Source organism: Natator depressus, chromosome 1, assembly GCF_965152275.1.
Source record: "Natator depressus isolate rNatDep1 chromosome 1, rNatDep2.hap1, whole genome shotgun sequence".
Classification (NCBI taxonomy): Eukaryota; Metazoa; Chordata; order Testudines; family Cheloniidae; genus Natator; species Natator depressus.
Genome location: NC_134234.1, coordinates 151,775,919 through 151,794,846, shown reverse-complemented (window position 1 = coordinate 151,794,846; position 18,928 = coordinate 151,775,919). Strand labels below are relative to the sequence as shown.

General features: G+C 40.1%; 1 protein-coding gene across 10 annotated transcripts in view; it reads left to right on the top strand.

The window, feature by feature from the left end:
* The window catches only part of CASK (calcium/calmodulin dependent serine protein kinase), a 411,477-nt gene that overhangs the window by 302,187 nt on the left and 90,362 nt on the right, over window positions 1-18,928 (top strand). For all 10 annotated transcript variants that reach the window (XM_074969135.1, XM_074969125.1, XM_074969132.1 and 7 more), the window contains one exon: window positions 4,936-5,057. In XM_074969135.1, coding sequence (XP_074825236.1) covers window positions 4,936-5,057 — 122 coding nt within the window. The remainder of the gene's footprint in view (window positions 1-4,935; window positions 5,058-18,928) is intronic.

The following is an 18,928-nucleotide window of genomic DNA, read 5'->3' as shown; positions in this document are numbered from 1 at the left end:
GTCCCTGCCCTGGCCTTTTCCTTCCACGGGGAGGATGGACGAGAACACCACTTGCGCCTCAAACTCCTTTATCCTTCTTCCCAGAGCCACGTAGTCCGCAGTGATCCGCTCAAGGTCATTCTTGGCAGTATCATTGGTGCCCACGTGGAGAAGCAGGAAGGGGTAGCGATCCGAGGGCTTGATGAGTCTCGGCAGTCTCTCCGTCACATCGCGAATCTTAGCCCCTGGCAAGCAGCAGACTTCTTGGTTTTCCCGGTCAGGGCGGCAGATAGATGACTCAGTTCCCCGGAGGAGAGTGTCCCCGACCACCACCACCCGCCTCCTTCTCTTGGGAGTGGTGGTCGTGGAACCCCCAACCTCAGGACATCGCATCTCATGCCTTCCAACCAGTGGAGTCTCCTTCTGCTTTCTCCCCTCAGACGTATCGTCTGGTCCACTCTCCGCAATGGTACCTGTGGAGAGAACATGAAAGCGGTTAGTTACCTGTGTCTGCGTTGCTGGAACTCGGACATTCCCCCTTCTTCTTCTGGAGGTCACATGTTGCCAAGCTTCTTCACTGGCCTCTTGGCTCCGCAGTGCAACCTGCTCTAAATCTTTAGAGCTTTGCGCCTGTAGAAGCATATCCTGACGTTTGTCCAGAAAATCCTCAGATTCTCGTATGCAACGCAGGGTCGTTATCTGTTGCTCCAGACCTTCAATCTTCTCTTCCAATATGGAGACCAGCTTGCACTTTGTACAGACAAAGTCGCTTCTGTCCTGTGGAAGAAAGACAAACATGGCACATCCAGTGCAGGTCACAACAGCTGAACCCCCCCCTTCCATATCACCTTCCTACTATGAGCTTCCTCGGAGAAGTTGGCAAGTTGTAAGCCTCCCTGGGCTCACTCCAGGCGAATTCCCAGGCAAACTCCTGCTGTGTGCTGCTCTGCTGTCCCCCGCTGCTCAGCTGGTTCGCCGCCGCTCAGCTGGTTCGCGAAGCTCTGGCTATTTTTAAACAGCCAGGCTTCCCTGAAACAAACAAGCAGACAGCCCCAAGGCCCGCCCCCTTGATGATTATGCCCATAACCTCTGAGCCAGTACCCTTGGTTGTGCTCTCTGCAGGAATGGTTCAGCCCATAAAAAAGCTGGTACACTTCCACTGACAGTCCCCATGTATCCAAGAGAACAACCTTTACCACAGGATAGGAGCCTGCCTGTTTGTCAGTAACCATGCAGTAGGCTGCTTGCATCTCACACATCCAAAATGGTGCTCTGGGGGCCTTCCAGGTAGACTCTTCCCAGCCCACTGCACTGGCCACTTGTTCAAAGGTACAGAGAAAGATCCTCCTGGTCAGGCTCTGGCCCCACTGTTGTTGCCAGGCGAGGGACCAGTTTGCCCAAGCTACTCTCTCCAGTACCAGCCCAAGCCCCCGAAGCAACTTGGTCAAGCTGCTTCTGTAGCCACTCTTGTTGCTGGAAATGGGCCTCCTGCTATGGTTGTTGAGTGGCAAGTTGTGCCTCTTGCTGTTTCTGCAGGCTCTCCATCAATTGCAGGAGCAGCGTCTGTGTCTTTTTGTGCTGTTCCTGCTGCCACTGTAGCACGGCTGTCTACTGCTGCTGCACAGTTACCAGTGGTACCAACTCCTACATCTTCCCTAATTACCCAGGTTGGGAGGGGTGTCAGTCAGTACTCGCAAGCATCAGTTTCCCCTCAATTTCAGGGGCTGATCAACTATTTGCATTCTCCACCATGTGTTACTGCATGTCTTTACCAGAGCGCCCCCTTCTGGCATTGTGTGGTACAGCAAGCACTTGCTTCAGTTTTCCAGCTGGTCCTGCTCTGCCTATGCTCTGTCTTCTGGGTTACAAAGACTCAGCCTTCAGGCTAGGTCTCTGACAGTTCTACTCCTTCCAGGACAATCAAAGTCCAAAACAAGTGTAAAGCAACATAAACTAAGTTCCTTTGGTAACTCTACTAGGCATAAGTCTTCCCCAGTCCCTGGGCCTACCTAGCTTTTTCTTCCACAGTGTTTTCCATCTGCTCTCTCTGCTTGCCCCTTCCAAATGAGCAGGGCTTTTCTTTTTAAGCCCCTCCCTGGAGGCCTACTTCCTGCTACAGGTGTTTTAACTGAGGCTAATTGTCCTTCTGTAGTCCATTAACCCCATCCTGCCTTGTGTAGAGGCTTGTATGCCCCGTTACAGACCCTTACATGGAAAATTTCATATGTCCAACTTTTGTTCCAATTCTGAATGACAAGAATTTCAGACATGAGAAATTTTCTGGATGACAGAAATTCCTGTTCCAACAGCACTCTAATGACAATGTAGATTCAAGGTTATTGATGGAGGGTAGCTGTAGCACACAGGTTACATCTACACTAGGAAAATTGGGGTCTGTACTTCTCCAGTAGTGTAACTCCACTGGGTGTAGTAATTATGGAAATTGTATTGTACATAGGATTCAGGTTCTAGTGATATTTATCTTTTATTTATTTCTTTAAATTTAAGTAATAGTAAAAACAGATCTATAAAAGAGATTTAGGAGGACCCTTATAATCTTACAATAGCATAATAAGCCAGCAGTGTTAAAAAACAAACATTCAAACACAAACTAATTCACTGGGAGGTTGAGTTAATCAACTACAGAAAGTTCCTTTCCACTCATTATCTCCAGGAGTATAATTTTAACCTTCTCCAAAAAGCCAGAAATAAATGGTTAGATAAACTGGCGGTGAAAATACCTGAACCCTGTCTGCACTACCCCTGTGCTGTTTCTGCTACTGGTGGACTGCTAGTGTAGATAGGCTTTGGTGTACATGTTCTGGGTCCTTCACCACCATCTTGATAAAAATTGTTTTAAAATGTTTAAGGGTTCTTTCCATATGGTAAAGAGACAGACTGACTCTTTCTAAGGATTGGTGAACTAATTCAGATAAAATAAAAATCCACCCGAACCTTCCTGTCACCACCTCTTGGGGTGGTCTCTCGATGAGCCTCAGTTTCTCCTGACTGGCTCGCCTTAGTATGCTCTGTCAGGTCAGTTCCTGGACCCTCATCTCTAATTAATCCTGTCAGCCCTTCACTTTTTGGGCTTGTAGTTCCCTTCGGTCTCCTGGAGGCAGCCTGGTATAAAGCTGTCACTACCTTGCTATCCCAGGCCCTTCTGTCTCCCTTTCCTTGTCTGTACTCTCCCCTTTATAGCAGTCTTGTTTCTTCTATTGCCTGCAGCTCAGTGATTGGCAGCTCTAGCAGCTGCGTAGGGGTGTGATCAAGCTGCTTGCTTGTAAACAGGAGACTTGTCTATGCTCAGTATGGGGTTTGTAGACCCTGTTACACTTCTTCAATAACTCTCTCAAATCTCAACCATTGTTTAGGGTCTGATAAAGCTGAGTTAACATTGTGTGCTTCTAATTTTCATTCTTCTCTCCATTTTCTAGTTTTGGGGAAAAGTGGAAATACTATGAGAGGGGCTCCTTTCACAGTATTTATGGCTCTTATGAAACCAGGTATTCTAATAAGAGATCTTGAATCTCATAAGACTTCTGACCCAATTTCCAAACTATACATGTTAGACATGTTTGTAGACACATCTTTTTGTGGTAAACCCATCATTTTCTCTGATGTAGAAGATTCAGAAATAGTTTTCTGATGCCTGCGATCATGCTGGTCTACTGCCTCAACTCTTTTGCAGGCAAGTTTGGGGGGAGCACATATATTCAGTAGCATGGCAAGATGGACACTTAGATACCATGGCAGAAGGCATAGTTTAAAAGCCTAAGTAGAATAGAACACACATGCATTGATTTGGGGCGTCAGAGGAGCCATCTGCACATCTCTTAATCACTCACTTTCCAGATTTATGGTGGGGGAGAAGTCCTTGGGGGTCGTGGATTTCCCCTCCCCCGAAAAACAATAAACAAAAAAACAGTTGTTCAGAGAGATGGATGTATGGGAGATGCAAGTATTGTTGGACAGGGTAAGGAGGTCTGGAACTTTCAGACATCCAAGGGATTGTTGATAAGCCATTACTGGAAACCCTACAAAGTAATATCTTCCATTTATTTCAAAAAGTGAATAATGTAATCCTTTCACTATTCTCTTGCGTGGGAAAACTGTAAGGAAAAATCTTGTTAATAATTGCACTTACTGTGATATGAGGTTCCTTATACCACTACTTTTCCCACTTTTTGTCCATTGAGCCTAGAAATTCTTAAAGTAGTCTTTTGCATGTTCTAATGTGAATGATCCCAGTTTTTCAAGGATATTTTTAGGAGAAAAAAGATTGACTAATTGATTTTTAACATTACTGAAAAAGAGAAAATTTTAAGACAACCCTTTTTTAATTGAATATACATTTTAAAAATTCAGACTTTTTTACACATTCTGTATGTTCACTACTGTATGTTGGCAAATAAGACTATAAAAGCAAGCAGCATAAATGAACATTTTGAGGAGAAATGAGGGAAATATAGAATGACAATGCAAATGATTGGGATTGACCAATGATTATTCGGCTGTTCCTCATTTACCGGTTCACAGTTTATGTTCATACACTTTTTTCTAGATAAACAGCTGGATAAAGTGTCAAATCTGCAGATATTTTCAGCTAATTATAGAAAAACTCAAGAAGAACTGTAGGTTGTAAAATGAAGCAAATGCAGTGTGAGCATTCTGGTAATTCACCTAAACATCCATCCCTATTGTTATCTGATTTTTAAAAATACAAAGACATTCTTAGAGCTCTCTTAAACTGTTGCTTGTGATTAAATGAAGATATAGACTGTACTATTAAATAACATTAAGTTCATTCAGTGTGTTCTTCAATAAAGGTTCTAGCCTTTTTAAAATCCTGTTTTAGATAGTCACAGTGAATGAAGTGTGAGATTCCTGTTCCAAAGGTCAGTTTACCATGAGTCTTTGCTCTACTGGTTTATTTTTCTGCTTGTTTGCCTGCAGGAGCAGTCTCACAGGTGCTGGACAGCCTGGAGGAAATCCATGCACTTACAGACTGCAGTGAAAAAGATTTAGATTTTCTACACAGTGTTTTTCAGGATCAGCATCTTCACACACTACTAGATGTAAGTATTTTTACAGTAGAAATTTGAATATATTTTCTTCTTTAATAGCTAAATATTTCTCCATTTTTGATAGAATTTTAAATTCACTGTGTAGTATTTGCTTCTTTTTTGTGTATCCTGCTTACTTTTGATTTTGTTACAAACAAGAAAAAATGAATTTAATAAGTGGTAAATGTAAGAAATTACTCAAGGAAGACTTGATATTAAAATACAACTATTATAGTTTATCATACTGCATAGTGTGACTTTTAAAAATGCGATTTTTTTTGCACAAGTGATTAATGACTTGGTTTGTGAGTTTACACATTGAATAAATGGATATAGAGTTAAAAACATTCTGATTCACAGAACAACATGGCTCTTTTATTGATGTCTGACTTATATTTTGTCTTCAAAATTTGAATTATGCAGATTTATACTCCTTTTTAAAGTGATGCATTCTGAGACCTTTTTACCAAAGTCATAGTATTTGCTTAGGACAGTGATTCCCTAACAGATGAGGAAGTGGAGCAAATCCTTTTCATGCATAAGAAGATTATGATGCAACCCTTATTTAAAATTAACTCACACAAGCCAGGTGGTAGCCTCAATACTTTAAATGAAACTTCTGCAGTCATTGGATGTCAGGTCTCATGTTCTTCTGTACCAGATATGGACTTGCTTATACATGCCAGGTGTGTTCATCATAAGATCCTTTAGTGCTCTGTCTGGTATGGCTGAGGTCCGTTTAACTAAGGTATTTTATACACAGTGCCATCTAGGGGCTGAACGGGGTAATACAGTTTAGCATTCCATTACACCACCTCCTTTAAGCTCTACGTTCCTACCATTTACAATATTTACGCTTTTTTACGCTATCACGCTGTCTTTGAGGTTCAGTATGAATCAGTCTCTCAAATGTCTCTGAATCATACTGGTTTTCTAATTACACAACCCTAACGTGTAATAACTTGGGTCACCTGGCTGTCCATTAGTTGCAACAACTGGCTGTAGTCAGTTTGGAATCTGAGTCGTCATCTTGTTCTGCATCCACCATCTGTAGATTTTTTTTTCTGCTGATGGTTTTTTCTGAGGAACAAACTGTAAATGTCAGCAGTTTCTGTTGAACTCTCCACTGTTGGTCTCGATCACATATGATCTGGGCAGTGAAGTCTTTTTCTTTACAACAGCTGAAGTTGTCCCTCCTTTTTCTCCATTTAGTTTGACATGAACTTGGTCACCAGTTTCTGTGCTGAACTATATCAAGTATCTGCTATTGCTGTTGATTTGTAGGTCAGAAGAGCAAGAAATGGATCTTCCTGCTGTAGGATTTTCTTTGCTGTCTGTAGAGCTCTCTCAGCCTCTCCATTCGCTTGTGTTTAATGTTCGGAATGAGTTAAATTTTGCTGCAGTGAATTGTGGTTTTGTCCATCATTAGTTGTTCTGGAATACCAAAGTGGGCAACATATTATGTCTTTAAAGTATGTTGTTTCTATATACTTGGAAAAATAGTCCACAATGACCAGGTAGTGATGTCCTCTGAATTCACGTATGTTTGCAACTAATCTATTCCAGTGTGTCTCTGATAGAACTGTTTGTACACTTCATGATCAACCATTGTCTCTTAAGTTGATCTATACTGGATCTTCTTTCAAAAGTTCAGCATAATCAAATCCTCCATCAAGTTCTTTCTCCTTTCTCACTAGGCCCCTCATGGCTGCCACACTGTGGCTGAAAAGATTGTTGGTCTTTGATCCTTTGAACACATGCACTCTGAATGCATAGTTTTAGTCTTTGTAAGCTGTTTCTGTGGTGAACTGGCCTGTGCAGTTCAGAATACCTCCAGGGCTCGTCAGACCTGTGTCAGATGACTTTAACTCTGGGTAGGGTTGAAGGTGATTGAAAGTCTCTTCTGGCATGACTGTGAAATTTCAGCTCCTGAGTCAATTTTGAAGCCAATAGTCTTGCCATGAATATTCAGTTTCACTCTCCAGGCAGGCTCTATGTCATTGCAAGTGATAGATCAGAGAAACAATGGTTCTGGATTGTTTGTAATATTAGTCAACTCCCTGACTTTCTTTTGTGTAGCAAACAGCTGCAAAACACCCATATTTCAAGCATTTATTACACCATGTGCCTCCGTCTGGATGTGCATCATCTCTATGGATATGACTTTTTGTACAATTTGTGCATGTAGGCTGGAGTTTGTCCCTCTTAGCCTGGGAGTTCTCACTCCTTGTCTTAGGGGTGTTATGATAATGACTTTTAACACTCAAGTGTCTATTTATAGCTTCTAAGCTAGCTTCAGGTTTTTCAAGTTGCTCCTGTCTTTTGTTCTGTGATTTGACTAATTCTGACAGCTTTGCTACCTGTAGAGCTGTGGCGGCTAGGGTAACATCTCTCTTCATTTGTAGTTGCTGTGAAAGGCTTTTATCTGTTAACCCAATAACCACCCTATCTCTGATATTTTCATGTTTTGCATTCCCAAAATCACAGTTTTCAGCCGTTGTATGCAGAGCTCTTATAAAACATTCAACATTTCCCCCGGTTCTTGAATTTTCTGGTGAAAACGTGCTTTTTCATAAACCACATTTCTCTGAGGTATAAAGAATACATCAAAAGATATCTGCATTTCATCAGTTTCCTTGTGGAGCTTCGTAGCAATACGAAATCTTGGAAAATATTTTTTCCAGTCTGCCCATTCTGAAGGTTTGACAAAGCTGAAGTTCTCAGTGCATCGAATAAAGGTATGTTGGTGAGATCCTGCAATCTTTCTTCCTTTTGTCTGCAACCTTTGTTGCTGTTTTCTTTCTGTTTCTGTTCTTAGTTTACTCCTGACACTATGTCATGTTCTTCTGTACCAGATATGGACTGGCTACAGTGCTTGCTTTTACATACCAGATGTGTCCATCATAAGATCCTTTAATGCTCTGCCAGGAATGGCTGAGGTTTGTTTAAATAGGGTATTTTACACAGTACCACTAGTGGCTAAGCCGTGTAATACAGTTTAATATTCCACTGGAATGGAAAACACGAGGAGCTGGCTGCATTTGTCACGGTACTGTCTGAATGCCTTCCAGTAGGCCATTAAATGATGTGACTAACATCTGTCACGTGGCTTTGTGCTCTCATTCTCTCCCCATTGGAGAATTGTGTTTTACAGTGGTGTGTTTTGTTTTGGTGGGAGGTATTTTTCTTCCCTCTCCCTATGGGCACATCAGTAGCTAGAAAAATATATACCAAAATTTATGCTAGCCCTTTAAATTCTTGGAGAAAAAAGCCCAAATATCCAGGTCCTCTCTGATCTTGGCCTTTATGCTGATGTGATAGTGAGGTGGGTGACTGTCTATTACGGAATATAGCTATTGGCAGAACATGCAGCTAGATGCAGCTATTTTACCTGAGAAGGCCTACATATCCAGGAACACTTTCGATGACCTAAGTACGAACTTTCAGGCCACATGTACCCCCATCACAGGTTTTTCTCAGTTTACATACCTTTTTGCAGAATGGGGAAGCCAAACTTTGTAACAGATAAATAAAAGTGGTACTGAGACCTTTTCATTTTTAACCAGGGAACACCTAACTGCTGGGTCAGATCCTAAAGTGCTACAAGGAACATTAGGCAGTTCCCTCATAATCTGGACCACCCTTGAATAATTCTTGTGGCTGTTTTCTGAAACCTTTTCAGTTTTTTGACATCCTTTTTAAAGTCCAAAACTGGACAAGCATTCTAGTAATGGTGTAACGAATGCTGTATAAGATTTATATGTAGCAAAGGACTAGCATGTGTTCTTGTCTCTCAGAAGTTCTTTTCAAAAGCCTGGGTAGTTCTATGAGTGAGATTGAGGCAGAAAAGGTTCAGTTGAAAGGCACATTAAGATAGTGTTTTAATAGAGCACCATTCTACCAGAATGTAGTTTAATTTTTTACTGGAATATGTTGAATAAGGGAGAAAAAGACCCCACCCATTGCTAAATCTTTGGGGAGCCATGCTGACGCAAGTCATACAAAACAAAAATTTTAATCTTTAAAATCTTGAAACAACACAGAACAAATTCTTTTTAAAAAATTAAGTAAGCTTTTTATTTCAGTAAGGCAGATTAGGCAGTTTGTACATCTGCACTGATATGGTGCCGTTATGCCCCCGGGAAGGTCATGTTCTGTGTTTCACTGGCAGTCTGTCAGAAAGAGTTTGTTCTCCTTGGAATGGTTTGGGTCAGTGAGACTACCAGAACAAACTTTCTGACCCATTATCTTCTGCTGAGTAAGAATTTTACGATCTGCTGTGAAGTTCTTACTGTCAAATCAAAATGTCAGTTGAATGAAAAATTGTGCTTCCTACTTCTTGGCCTTTTTCCATATGTTAAATTTGTTCACATGTTCCTCCTCTTTCTCAAGAGTTGTTCTTATTTTTAGACTAAGCATGTGATTTATCATTCCCTCTATTGGAATCTCTTCCCTGGCTTAAACTAAATCGTGTCTAAAGGCAAAAGAGGAAGGATCTCTATACAAAGGAATGAAAGTCATCCCTTCCCTTTTAGTTTCTCAGCTAATAAAGATCATACATCAAGCAGCGATTCTTTCTTTATAAAGTTACTCATGTAGGCAGAACAGCAGAAAAGTGTGTTTTCTGCTATTCCACTGATTGAATTCATTTATATACGTCTATTTTAAAAGATATATTAAGAAAAAGCTCTTCTTGCAATGTTAAGAAACTCATCTGTTTAGACTTATTCCAGTGGTAAAGGAGTTCAGAAACAAAAATGCCTTTTTATTCCTGTTAATTTACAGGATAATCCGTGCAACATAAGGTATAGATCTATTAACTGAGATGTCTGAACTGTAACTGTAGCCTTTTAATTATGGTCATATTTTTCCTAGAACCAAAACTGTATACTGTACCTACTCTTTGTTGAATCACCTACTCTTTAAAGATCACCAACAAGTCTAATTAGCTTATTTGTGTATGTTTTTAATATTACTTTTTCTCCGATAGTTTTCTAAGTTCAGAACATAAACTATAGACTAGTATGTTGTGGTATAAACAGAAGCACTAATGTGGAGAATGGAAATCCAACTTTTTTTTTCATTGCTAAGTAAATATCTGTGAAACTCTCAGACATGTATATATCATTTGTGAGCTAAAATATCAAATACAAATTCAAACGGACAGCGTGTGCAATCTTTGCTATGCCACAGCAACGTAGATCTATTCCAGTTAAGTTTTTGTGTCTAAACTTTTGTGTACAGTTCAGAGGAAAAAAAATCTGAAATTGGAGTTTTTGTAGTGACCAATTTAGATGCGTGTGACGAAGTGTATAATTCAGCTCTTGTTTCCTGCAGATAGTCAATTACAAGTGTAAAACAGGAAAGCTACTGGATGTATTTTTTTAATGCGGTTTTTGTCCCTGCTAGGGAACAGTTGTCATTCTCTTTATGTAAAGATCAGGATCCTGCACTGATTTGGGGCCCAGTTCTGCAAAGCACTAGTGCATCTCCTGGAAGGGTCTTTCAAAATACACCTCTACCCCGATATAATGCGACCCGATATAACGTGAATTCGGATATAACGCGGTAAAACAGCGCTCTGTGGGGGCGGGGCTGCAAGCTCCAGTGCATCAAAGCAAGTTCGATATAACGTGGTTTCACCTATAACGCGGTAAGATTTTTTGACTCCCAAGGACAGCTTTATATCGGGGTAGAGGTATAGTTCCCATTGTATGGTTGTCAGTAGTCATACAGAATCAAAACTAATTTTTTCAGAAATAGTTTGATAATTCCAAAAACCCCAAATGATTCATTACAAAGGTATTAGATGTGTTTACAATAAAGAGAGGGAAACAGCCATTTTGGGGAACGTACAAACAATACAATCAAATTTAATACTTGATATTTTTTTTTAAAGAATAAGAGTGGTTTTAGATTGGACAGTGTCAATTGCATTACACAGGGAAACATGTCCTTCCCTCTCTTTTGGAAATGTGAAGTTAAAAATTCTAATGAACCATGCAGCACATTCCTGCATCCAATTCAAGCAGATATTCCTATTTTTATGCCTATGGAAAGCTTTATGGACTGATTCCGATGTCCAGTTTAGGTCATAATGAATGTAGCATTATTAATAAAAAAGTAACAAAGATAAGTAAAGAATACAAGTTATTTAATGAAAAAACATGGCACAATGTAGTAGAACAGGTTTTTATTTCTACCAGCAGATTTTAGATACCTTATCAAATACGTTGATTAAAGTATTTTATTGACTTTCATGAGGTAGATACTGCAAAGCATTGCGCATTGTGTATGTCAGCAGTATTCACACAGCATGAATGTAGTTACTGATTTTGGAGATATTCATGAATGGCTATTTTTTACATCAGTATGACACAGATTTTACCCTAATGATTAGTTGTTTTAAAGAATACCTTGGGCATGACGGCTTTGCCTAAGGGTGGATCTTAGCAGAACATGTTTCATCTATATGGCTAGCTGAAATGAAGGCAGGTTTGCTAGAAGGTAAAACCAGAAGCTGCCATTACACAGCGGCCTGCATGGAAGGCCACAAGTAAAATCTCTCTCTTGTTGAGTCAAGCAGTTTGGTCACCTCTCAGGGACAGCTTTTGTGGGTGATTCTGAATACAGATGTCCTTCAATTTACAAGTGAAATTTTCACTCAGCAGGAGAACAGTATCAGCTTTTGTGTGTCTGGGGCCAGTCTGTGCTGCTAGCTTTGTCTGTCTGTCCTAAGCCAGATAGCTCTAGGCAAGTTTATTAATTACTTACCTAAGAATTTTGTGTTGTATCTGCAAACTTTAAGGTAAGTGGTGTTTATGTTTCTGTACTCATATCTGTGATAGAAAAAATTGCTATAAACTTCAGTGGAACTTTATTAACCTGTTTGCTAGTATATCACATAAAAAATTAGTTTGTGAGAGAGTGAATAGCCTTGATGTATATATTGTAGTGTTACCAAGTATCTGTGTGTACTTGACTTTGGTCTGTAAGTTGTAGCCATTTTATTGCTTTCAGAGTTTTTTCATTTATATATATAAATAATGCATATATATAAAGTACATTGATTTTAAGGGTTCTTGCTCCTGTATCTCTTCTTCTATGTAGTTAATGGTAATATTTCAAAGGAAAACTAACACCGCACATTTATGGAGTTCCTCTGATTAAATGTATACTTTTGAAGACTATGTTTGGTTTTTTACTGTTAGGTTTTGTTCTTTGTTTATTTTTCCCTAATCACAGCCTGATGTTAGCACTAATAAATTTGAAAGTCTCTTCCAAAAACAGTAGTCATTTAGCTTTCATCATTCCTACTTTATAATCTATTTATGCATTTAAAAATCCTTTTAACCCTGCCTACGTTTATCACCAAGATTATTACGTTTTCTGAACAAAGCATAGTATATTACCAAATTGTGCATTTTGGTGAGAAATAAAGTGGCAGCAATCAGTTCTGTTTCCAGAGAGGGGTTTTTAGTGTTCATCCCTGAGTTTAAAAGAGAGAGAGAGAGAGAATATCCCTAAATACCATTTTACTAATGGATTTCCTAAACAGTACCGAAAATAAAATCTGGTATATTCTGATTAACCTTGAATGGTAATGTTTGAATCTGTTCTCATTAACTTGACCTTATTTTTGTGTGTTCTGTATTGGAACCACACTCTTGTTCTCCATGTAATCACTTTGTGTGGTTCAAAGTCATTAGTTCAGCATTTGTTTTCACTACTTTGAATGTTGTTCAGATGTTAGATGTCATAAACAGGGCTTGTTTTAAGTGGGTCATTAATACACTCTTTTTGTGTAATTTGAGGCACAAGAGCACTTGTATTAATGGCACTTGCTAAACCCCATCTGGAATGCATGCATACACACCTATATTTTTCTTTAAGTTATCCTTTCATTAAGTTGTAAGTTCACAGTAGAAAGGAAATAGAAAATATTTGTGTTTTAAAATTAAAAACAAAACCAAAATGTGATCTACTGGCAGGACAGCACAGTTATTTGGGGAACTTAGTCTGTGTTTTTTATTCTCAGCCTCACATGGTGGGGGTTAGTCCTTGTGCTACTTTAGAAGTGGTGTTGACAGGCAGTAGTTGCTTGAAGGCGTCCTCAGACTCAATGATTGAATGATCACCACAATGAAAGTTTTATCTGGAGGTTAGGAGCATAAAATTTAAATGAAGTCTGAAGCAGGGGTGCAAATTACCCCATACAGAGGAAAAGAAACAGTAAAGACCATATTTACAGACATTTTTCCCAACTGAATATAATAATTATTTACAAGGTCTTCATTTTCAGCTTCTTTGAGCTTCTATCCTCCCATCTTTTTTGATGGTTAAAAATCCAGGCTTTTTTATTAAAAAATGTGTGTAGATCACCTCTCAAGGATTACTCGTGGGGGGATTCTGCACCAAAAAAATGCAATATTATTCATATTTTATTTGTCAAAATAATGCAATATAATCACACCAATGTCACTTATTTTTGGTCATTTATTTAAAGAAAAAAATCACAATAACTGTTCAGGATTTCCTAAACACATGAAAGTTAAGTTACAAACACTTGGTAACCGATATCCTACATTCCAGTTATAATCCTGGATTTTAATTTAATTTACATTACTTTTATTTTGGTATTTGGTGTTCTGTAAAGTAGAATGTCACTTTAAATTGCTCAGACTTTCACCCATGAAAGTCTTACAGTTTTGCTAATCATTGTCCTGCATTTATTTTATTGGATAAGTAAAAAAGATCCTGAGCTGTAATCTAACCCCATTGTGCCTCTCTCTGTCACAGGAAAAAAAGCAAGAAAGCATATAGACCTGTGGTGGGCAACCTGTGGCCCGTGAGGGTAATCCGCTAGCAGGCCGCAAGACAGTTTGTTTACATTGACTGTCCATAGGCATGGCCACCCGCAGCTCCCAGTGGCTGCAGTTCGCCATTCCCGGTAAATGGGAGCTGCGGGAAGCTCTGTATGACTATTATTTTATTTATGATGATTCTCAGCCCTCTTATTTCTTAATAATCCATTGGGTTTCTAAAGCATTTATCAACATAAAATCTAGGCAGTGACCTAATAAAATCTAACTTTATAAAATATATATTTAAAACAAAACTAGCATTATTTTATTTAACCTTTCCCTCCTGGCCTGATGTCATCTCTCCCTGCATCCATTATATGTTGTTGTTATGTCATTAGAGTGACAAGGTGGGTGAGGTAATATCTTTTATTGGACCAACTTCTGTTGGTGAGTAGCACAAGTTTTCGAGCTTACACAGAGCTTGAAAGCGTCTCTCTCTCTCTCTCTCCAACAGAAGTCGGTCCAATAAAAGATATTACCTCATCCATCTTGTCTCTCTAATATCCTGAGAGCAACATGGCTATAACACCACTACATGTATCTTTGTCATGTCTAACTCAAGGCAAAGCTGCAAACCCTATGTAGTGTAATGCATAGTCTCTTTGATTTTCATAAGTGTTTGCAGGATTGGGCCGTTAGATCCCAAATTTACAGAAACCCATTCAGTTGGCTCACCTGTACTCACAGAGTTCCTTTGACTTTAATGAGGTTCTGTGCACAGAAGTTCATCCAGATGTTTCCTTTACAGGTTTAGGGACTGACATTGTAAGCTCCTCAGTGCAGGGACCATGACTTTTTCCCCTCTAAAGCTATACTGCAAACCCGAAATGTTCAAAAATCATGTCAGGCCTCAAAAAATCATAGGATTGGCTGAACAAAGGTTCAGACAGACAGCGAGACTGTGGTTTGGACCAGGAATGTATTCTGACTGAATTGATTTGCCCAATTATACTTTCTTTATACAGGTGCCCTAGTGCAACTACAGAGATCTCACTGTCATTCAGAGTCATCTGTTATGTTGAGTACTGGGAGAGCTGCATTGTTTAGTGGGCCACTGGTGTCTGAATTAATCAAGAGATTATTGAGGGTAGAAAAAATGCAGAAAGACCACAGAGAAGGAAGCAGACTTGAAACAAAGATACTGATGCAAATACAAAAGAGACAGTGGGAGGAGGAATTGAAAAATGAATTAGACATTTGTGAGGAAAAGGCTACCTGGAGAAGAGTATGGGAGGAGCCCCAGGAAGGGGGAAAATGCAATAGAGAAGAAATGAAAAGTGTGTCTGTGATGGTTTTGATTGCTTTAAATTATAGCTGTCAAAGCTTGCAGATCTATTCACAGTAGTGTTCACTTGATAGTTCATTTCAACCATCTTTGGCCAAGTACCCAAAATATACATTTTAATGCTGCTGTCTCAGAGTATTTAATACTAAACTGGAAAAATTATCAAATTTATAAAATCTTTAATTACTTGCCCGTGCTGCAAAGCCACTCATGCATTTTGTTCATTAATCCCCAATATTCACCAGTTGAATATCAAAATAGATTTAAATGAAATGAGTGTGCTTTGATGGTCAGATCTGTGGTGCCGCACAATAGTGAAAATAAATGTTATTTTCATACAGTGTGAAAGAAAATGTGCATATTTTGTTTCTTTCAATACATTTAAGAGATTACTACCCTACACTGTATCAAGGGTGCAGCAGTGTTATGTAGCGTACATCATGTTAAGAAGTTTCTTTCAAACAGTGTTTCTTCAAGTGAAATAACTAACTCTAAATATACTGCTTTTGAGATTGGAGATTCATATTTATTGGGGAAAGAAAGCAATTAAAATAATGAATTTTATAAGCTGGCTTGCTACCCCTTCTTTTCTACCAATTACTTTTGTCCTACTTTTGGGAAGTTGAACCCCAAATCTGGCAGCATCGCCTAGTGGCAGTGATCTGGTCTGTAATGCCTAGTGGTGAGAGTTGGTGGCTGGGTGTAGGGGAACCTGGGCCCTCTCTGCTCCATTATGTTCCAACCCAGGAGCCTGTGAGTAATAGCTCAAATATGTGACCTAGGGGCCAGTGCCCTTACAGCTGTTCCATGGCCAATTCTTACCCCAGCTTTGGTTCCTCCATCCGCACCACTGGTCTCCTTCTGGATTCCCCCTGGAGTCCTTTCTGATCATGCTCCAGAGCATCTTCCTCTATCAGTAGCATTCTACCAAATTCACAGCCATGAAAAACATGTCACAGACCATGAAATCCTGTGAAATCTGGTCTTTTGTGTGCTTTCACGCTATACTTTACAGGTTTCATGGGGCAGACCAGTGTTTCTGAAATTGCGAATCCTGACCCAAAAGGGACTTACAGGGGGGTTGCAAGGTTATTTTAGTGGGGTTGTGGCATTGTCACCCTTACTTCTGCGCTGCCTTCAGAGCTAGGCGGCCAGAGAGCAGTGGCTGCTGGCCAGGTGCCCAGCTCTGAAGACAACGCCCCACCAGCAGCAAGGTTAGCCATACCATACCATACCATACCACCCTTACTTCTGCGCTGCTGCCTTCAGAGTTGGGTGGCCGGAGAGTGGCAGCTGTTGACTGCAGGCAGCGCCACCACCATCAGCAGCTCAGAAGTAAGGATAGCACTACCGCAACCTCCAGTACAATAACCATGCGACGCACACACAAACATACACAACTCCTTTTTGGGTCAGGATCCCTACAATTACAGCACTGTGACATTTCAGATTTAAATAGCTGAAATCATGGAATTTATTATTTTTAAAATCCTATGACCATGAAATTGACCAAAATGGACCATGAATTTGGTAGGGCCCTATCTATCAGCCCATTATTCCTAGCGTCTGAGGGATGAAGTGTGTATGGTGACTTGCCAGTGGGGCCTGGTCTTAGCCTCATGGAGTCCTGTCAGTTTCTACGCAGGAGATTGCAGCATGCATCTGTTTCCCCAGGCTGCTCTCCTAGAGTGAGGTGAGCTGCTCCCTTTTGAGCCCAGCCTCCAGTGTGAGCATGCCTAGCAGGTGCGGCTAGGTGGGGCCAACTGGGCCCAGAGCTGTTTTTTAACCTTTAGGGCACCAGTGTAAGGCTCAGATACCCCATCACACCTACATAGAAGGAAATTGAGGGGAATGGGTGTATTTGTGGGGTGTTGTGATGTACAAATGTGGCATGAATGCAAATTAAGGATATAAGAGCAAGATTACAAAGTCAGAAAGTTTCAAAAGTTAGGGTAGTTTTGGAAACTTGGCTAAATTGCATATTCTGTATATTCAAGGATATAAACTGACAACACATTAATACATTAAACTTGAGAGAAGGGGGAATAGAAAATACTACATGTGTGTAACCTGGTCGAGAGAGAGGCCAGAGCAGCTGCTGTTTTTGTTTTGTTTGTTTGTTTTTCGGTGGTTTGTAATAAGGAAATCAATTTTTGGTCAGGTTTCAGAGTAGCAGCCGTGTTAGTCTCTATTCGCAAAAAGAAAAGTAGTACTTGTGGCACCTTAGAGACTAACAAATTTATTTGAGCATAAGCTTTCATGAGCTACAGCTCACTTCATCAGATGCATTCAGTGGAAAAGACAGTGTGGAGATCTATACACATAGGGAACATGAAACAATGGGTGTTACCAGACACACTGTAACAAAAGTGATCACTTAAGGTGAGCTATTACCAGCAGGAGAGCTGTGGGGGGGGGACCTTTTGTAGTGATGATCAAGGTGGGCCATTTCCAGCAGTTGACAAGAATGTTTGAGGAACAGTGGAGGGGGGGAATAACCATGGGGAAATAGTTTTACTTTGTGTAATGACCCATCCACTCCCAGTCTCTATTCAAGCCTACGTTAATTGTATCCAGTTTGCAAATTAATTCCAATTCAGCAGTCTCTCATTGGAGTCTGCTTTTGAAGTTTTTTTGTTGAAGAATTGCAACTTTTAGGTCTGTAATAGAGTGACCGGAGAGATTGAAGTGTTCTCCAACTGGTTTTTGAATGTTATAATTCTTGATGTCTGATTTGTGTCCATTTATTCTTTTACATAGAGACTGTCCAGTTTGACCAATGTACATGGCAGAGGGGCATTGCTGGCACATGATGGCATATATCACAGTGGTAGATGGGCAGGTGAACGAGCCTCTGATAGTGTGGCTGATGTAATTGGGCCCTATGATGGTGTCCCCTGAATAGATATGTGGACACAGTTGGCAACGGGCTTTGTCGCAAGGATAGGTTCCTAGGTTAGTGGTTCTGTTGTGTGGTGTGTGGTTGCTGGTGAGTATTTGCTTCAGGTTGGGAGGCTGTCTGTAAGCAAGGACTGGCCTGTCTCCCAAGATCTGTGAGAGTGATGGGTCGTCCTTCAGGATAGGTTGTAGATCCTTGATGATGCGTGGGAGAGGTTTTAGTTGGGGGCTGAAGGTGATGGCTAGTGGCGTTCTGTTATTTTCTTTGTTGGGCCTGACCTGTAGTAGGTGATTTCTGGGTACTCTTCTGGCTCTGTCAATCTCTTTCTTCACTTTAGCAGACAGCCTCCCAACCTGAAGCAAATACTCACCAGCAACCACACACCACACAACAGAACCACTAACCCAGGAACCTATCCTTGCGACAAAGCCATTTTCTCTTACACAAACAGTGGTAGTTGAATACATAAACAGTACTTCTGCTACTGCTATTTTTGAGCCAAGAATTCATTTAACACGTGTATTGTTCTGTTTAAAAAGTAACACATTTCAAATATATGGCAGTACAAATGGTTTCTAAAAATAAATTGTAGCTGGTCTTGTCTGTGCAGAGAGAAAATCCTGAAAAAGTGGAAGCATATACGCACTCCAGCTGTAAAATATAGGTACTTTGAAATAGCAGGAATTCCATCCTATGAGCATCTAATTTACAAGATTGATGATGAATTTGTGGAAATGTATATGCTAGCGGAGGAGTTTTTCTTACATAAAAGATAATGTAGATGTGTGTAAACAGTTAAATCACTAGGGGCATGTGGTGGTGGAATGATAAAGAA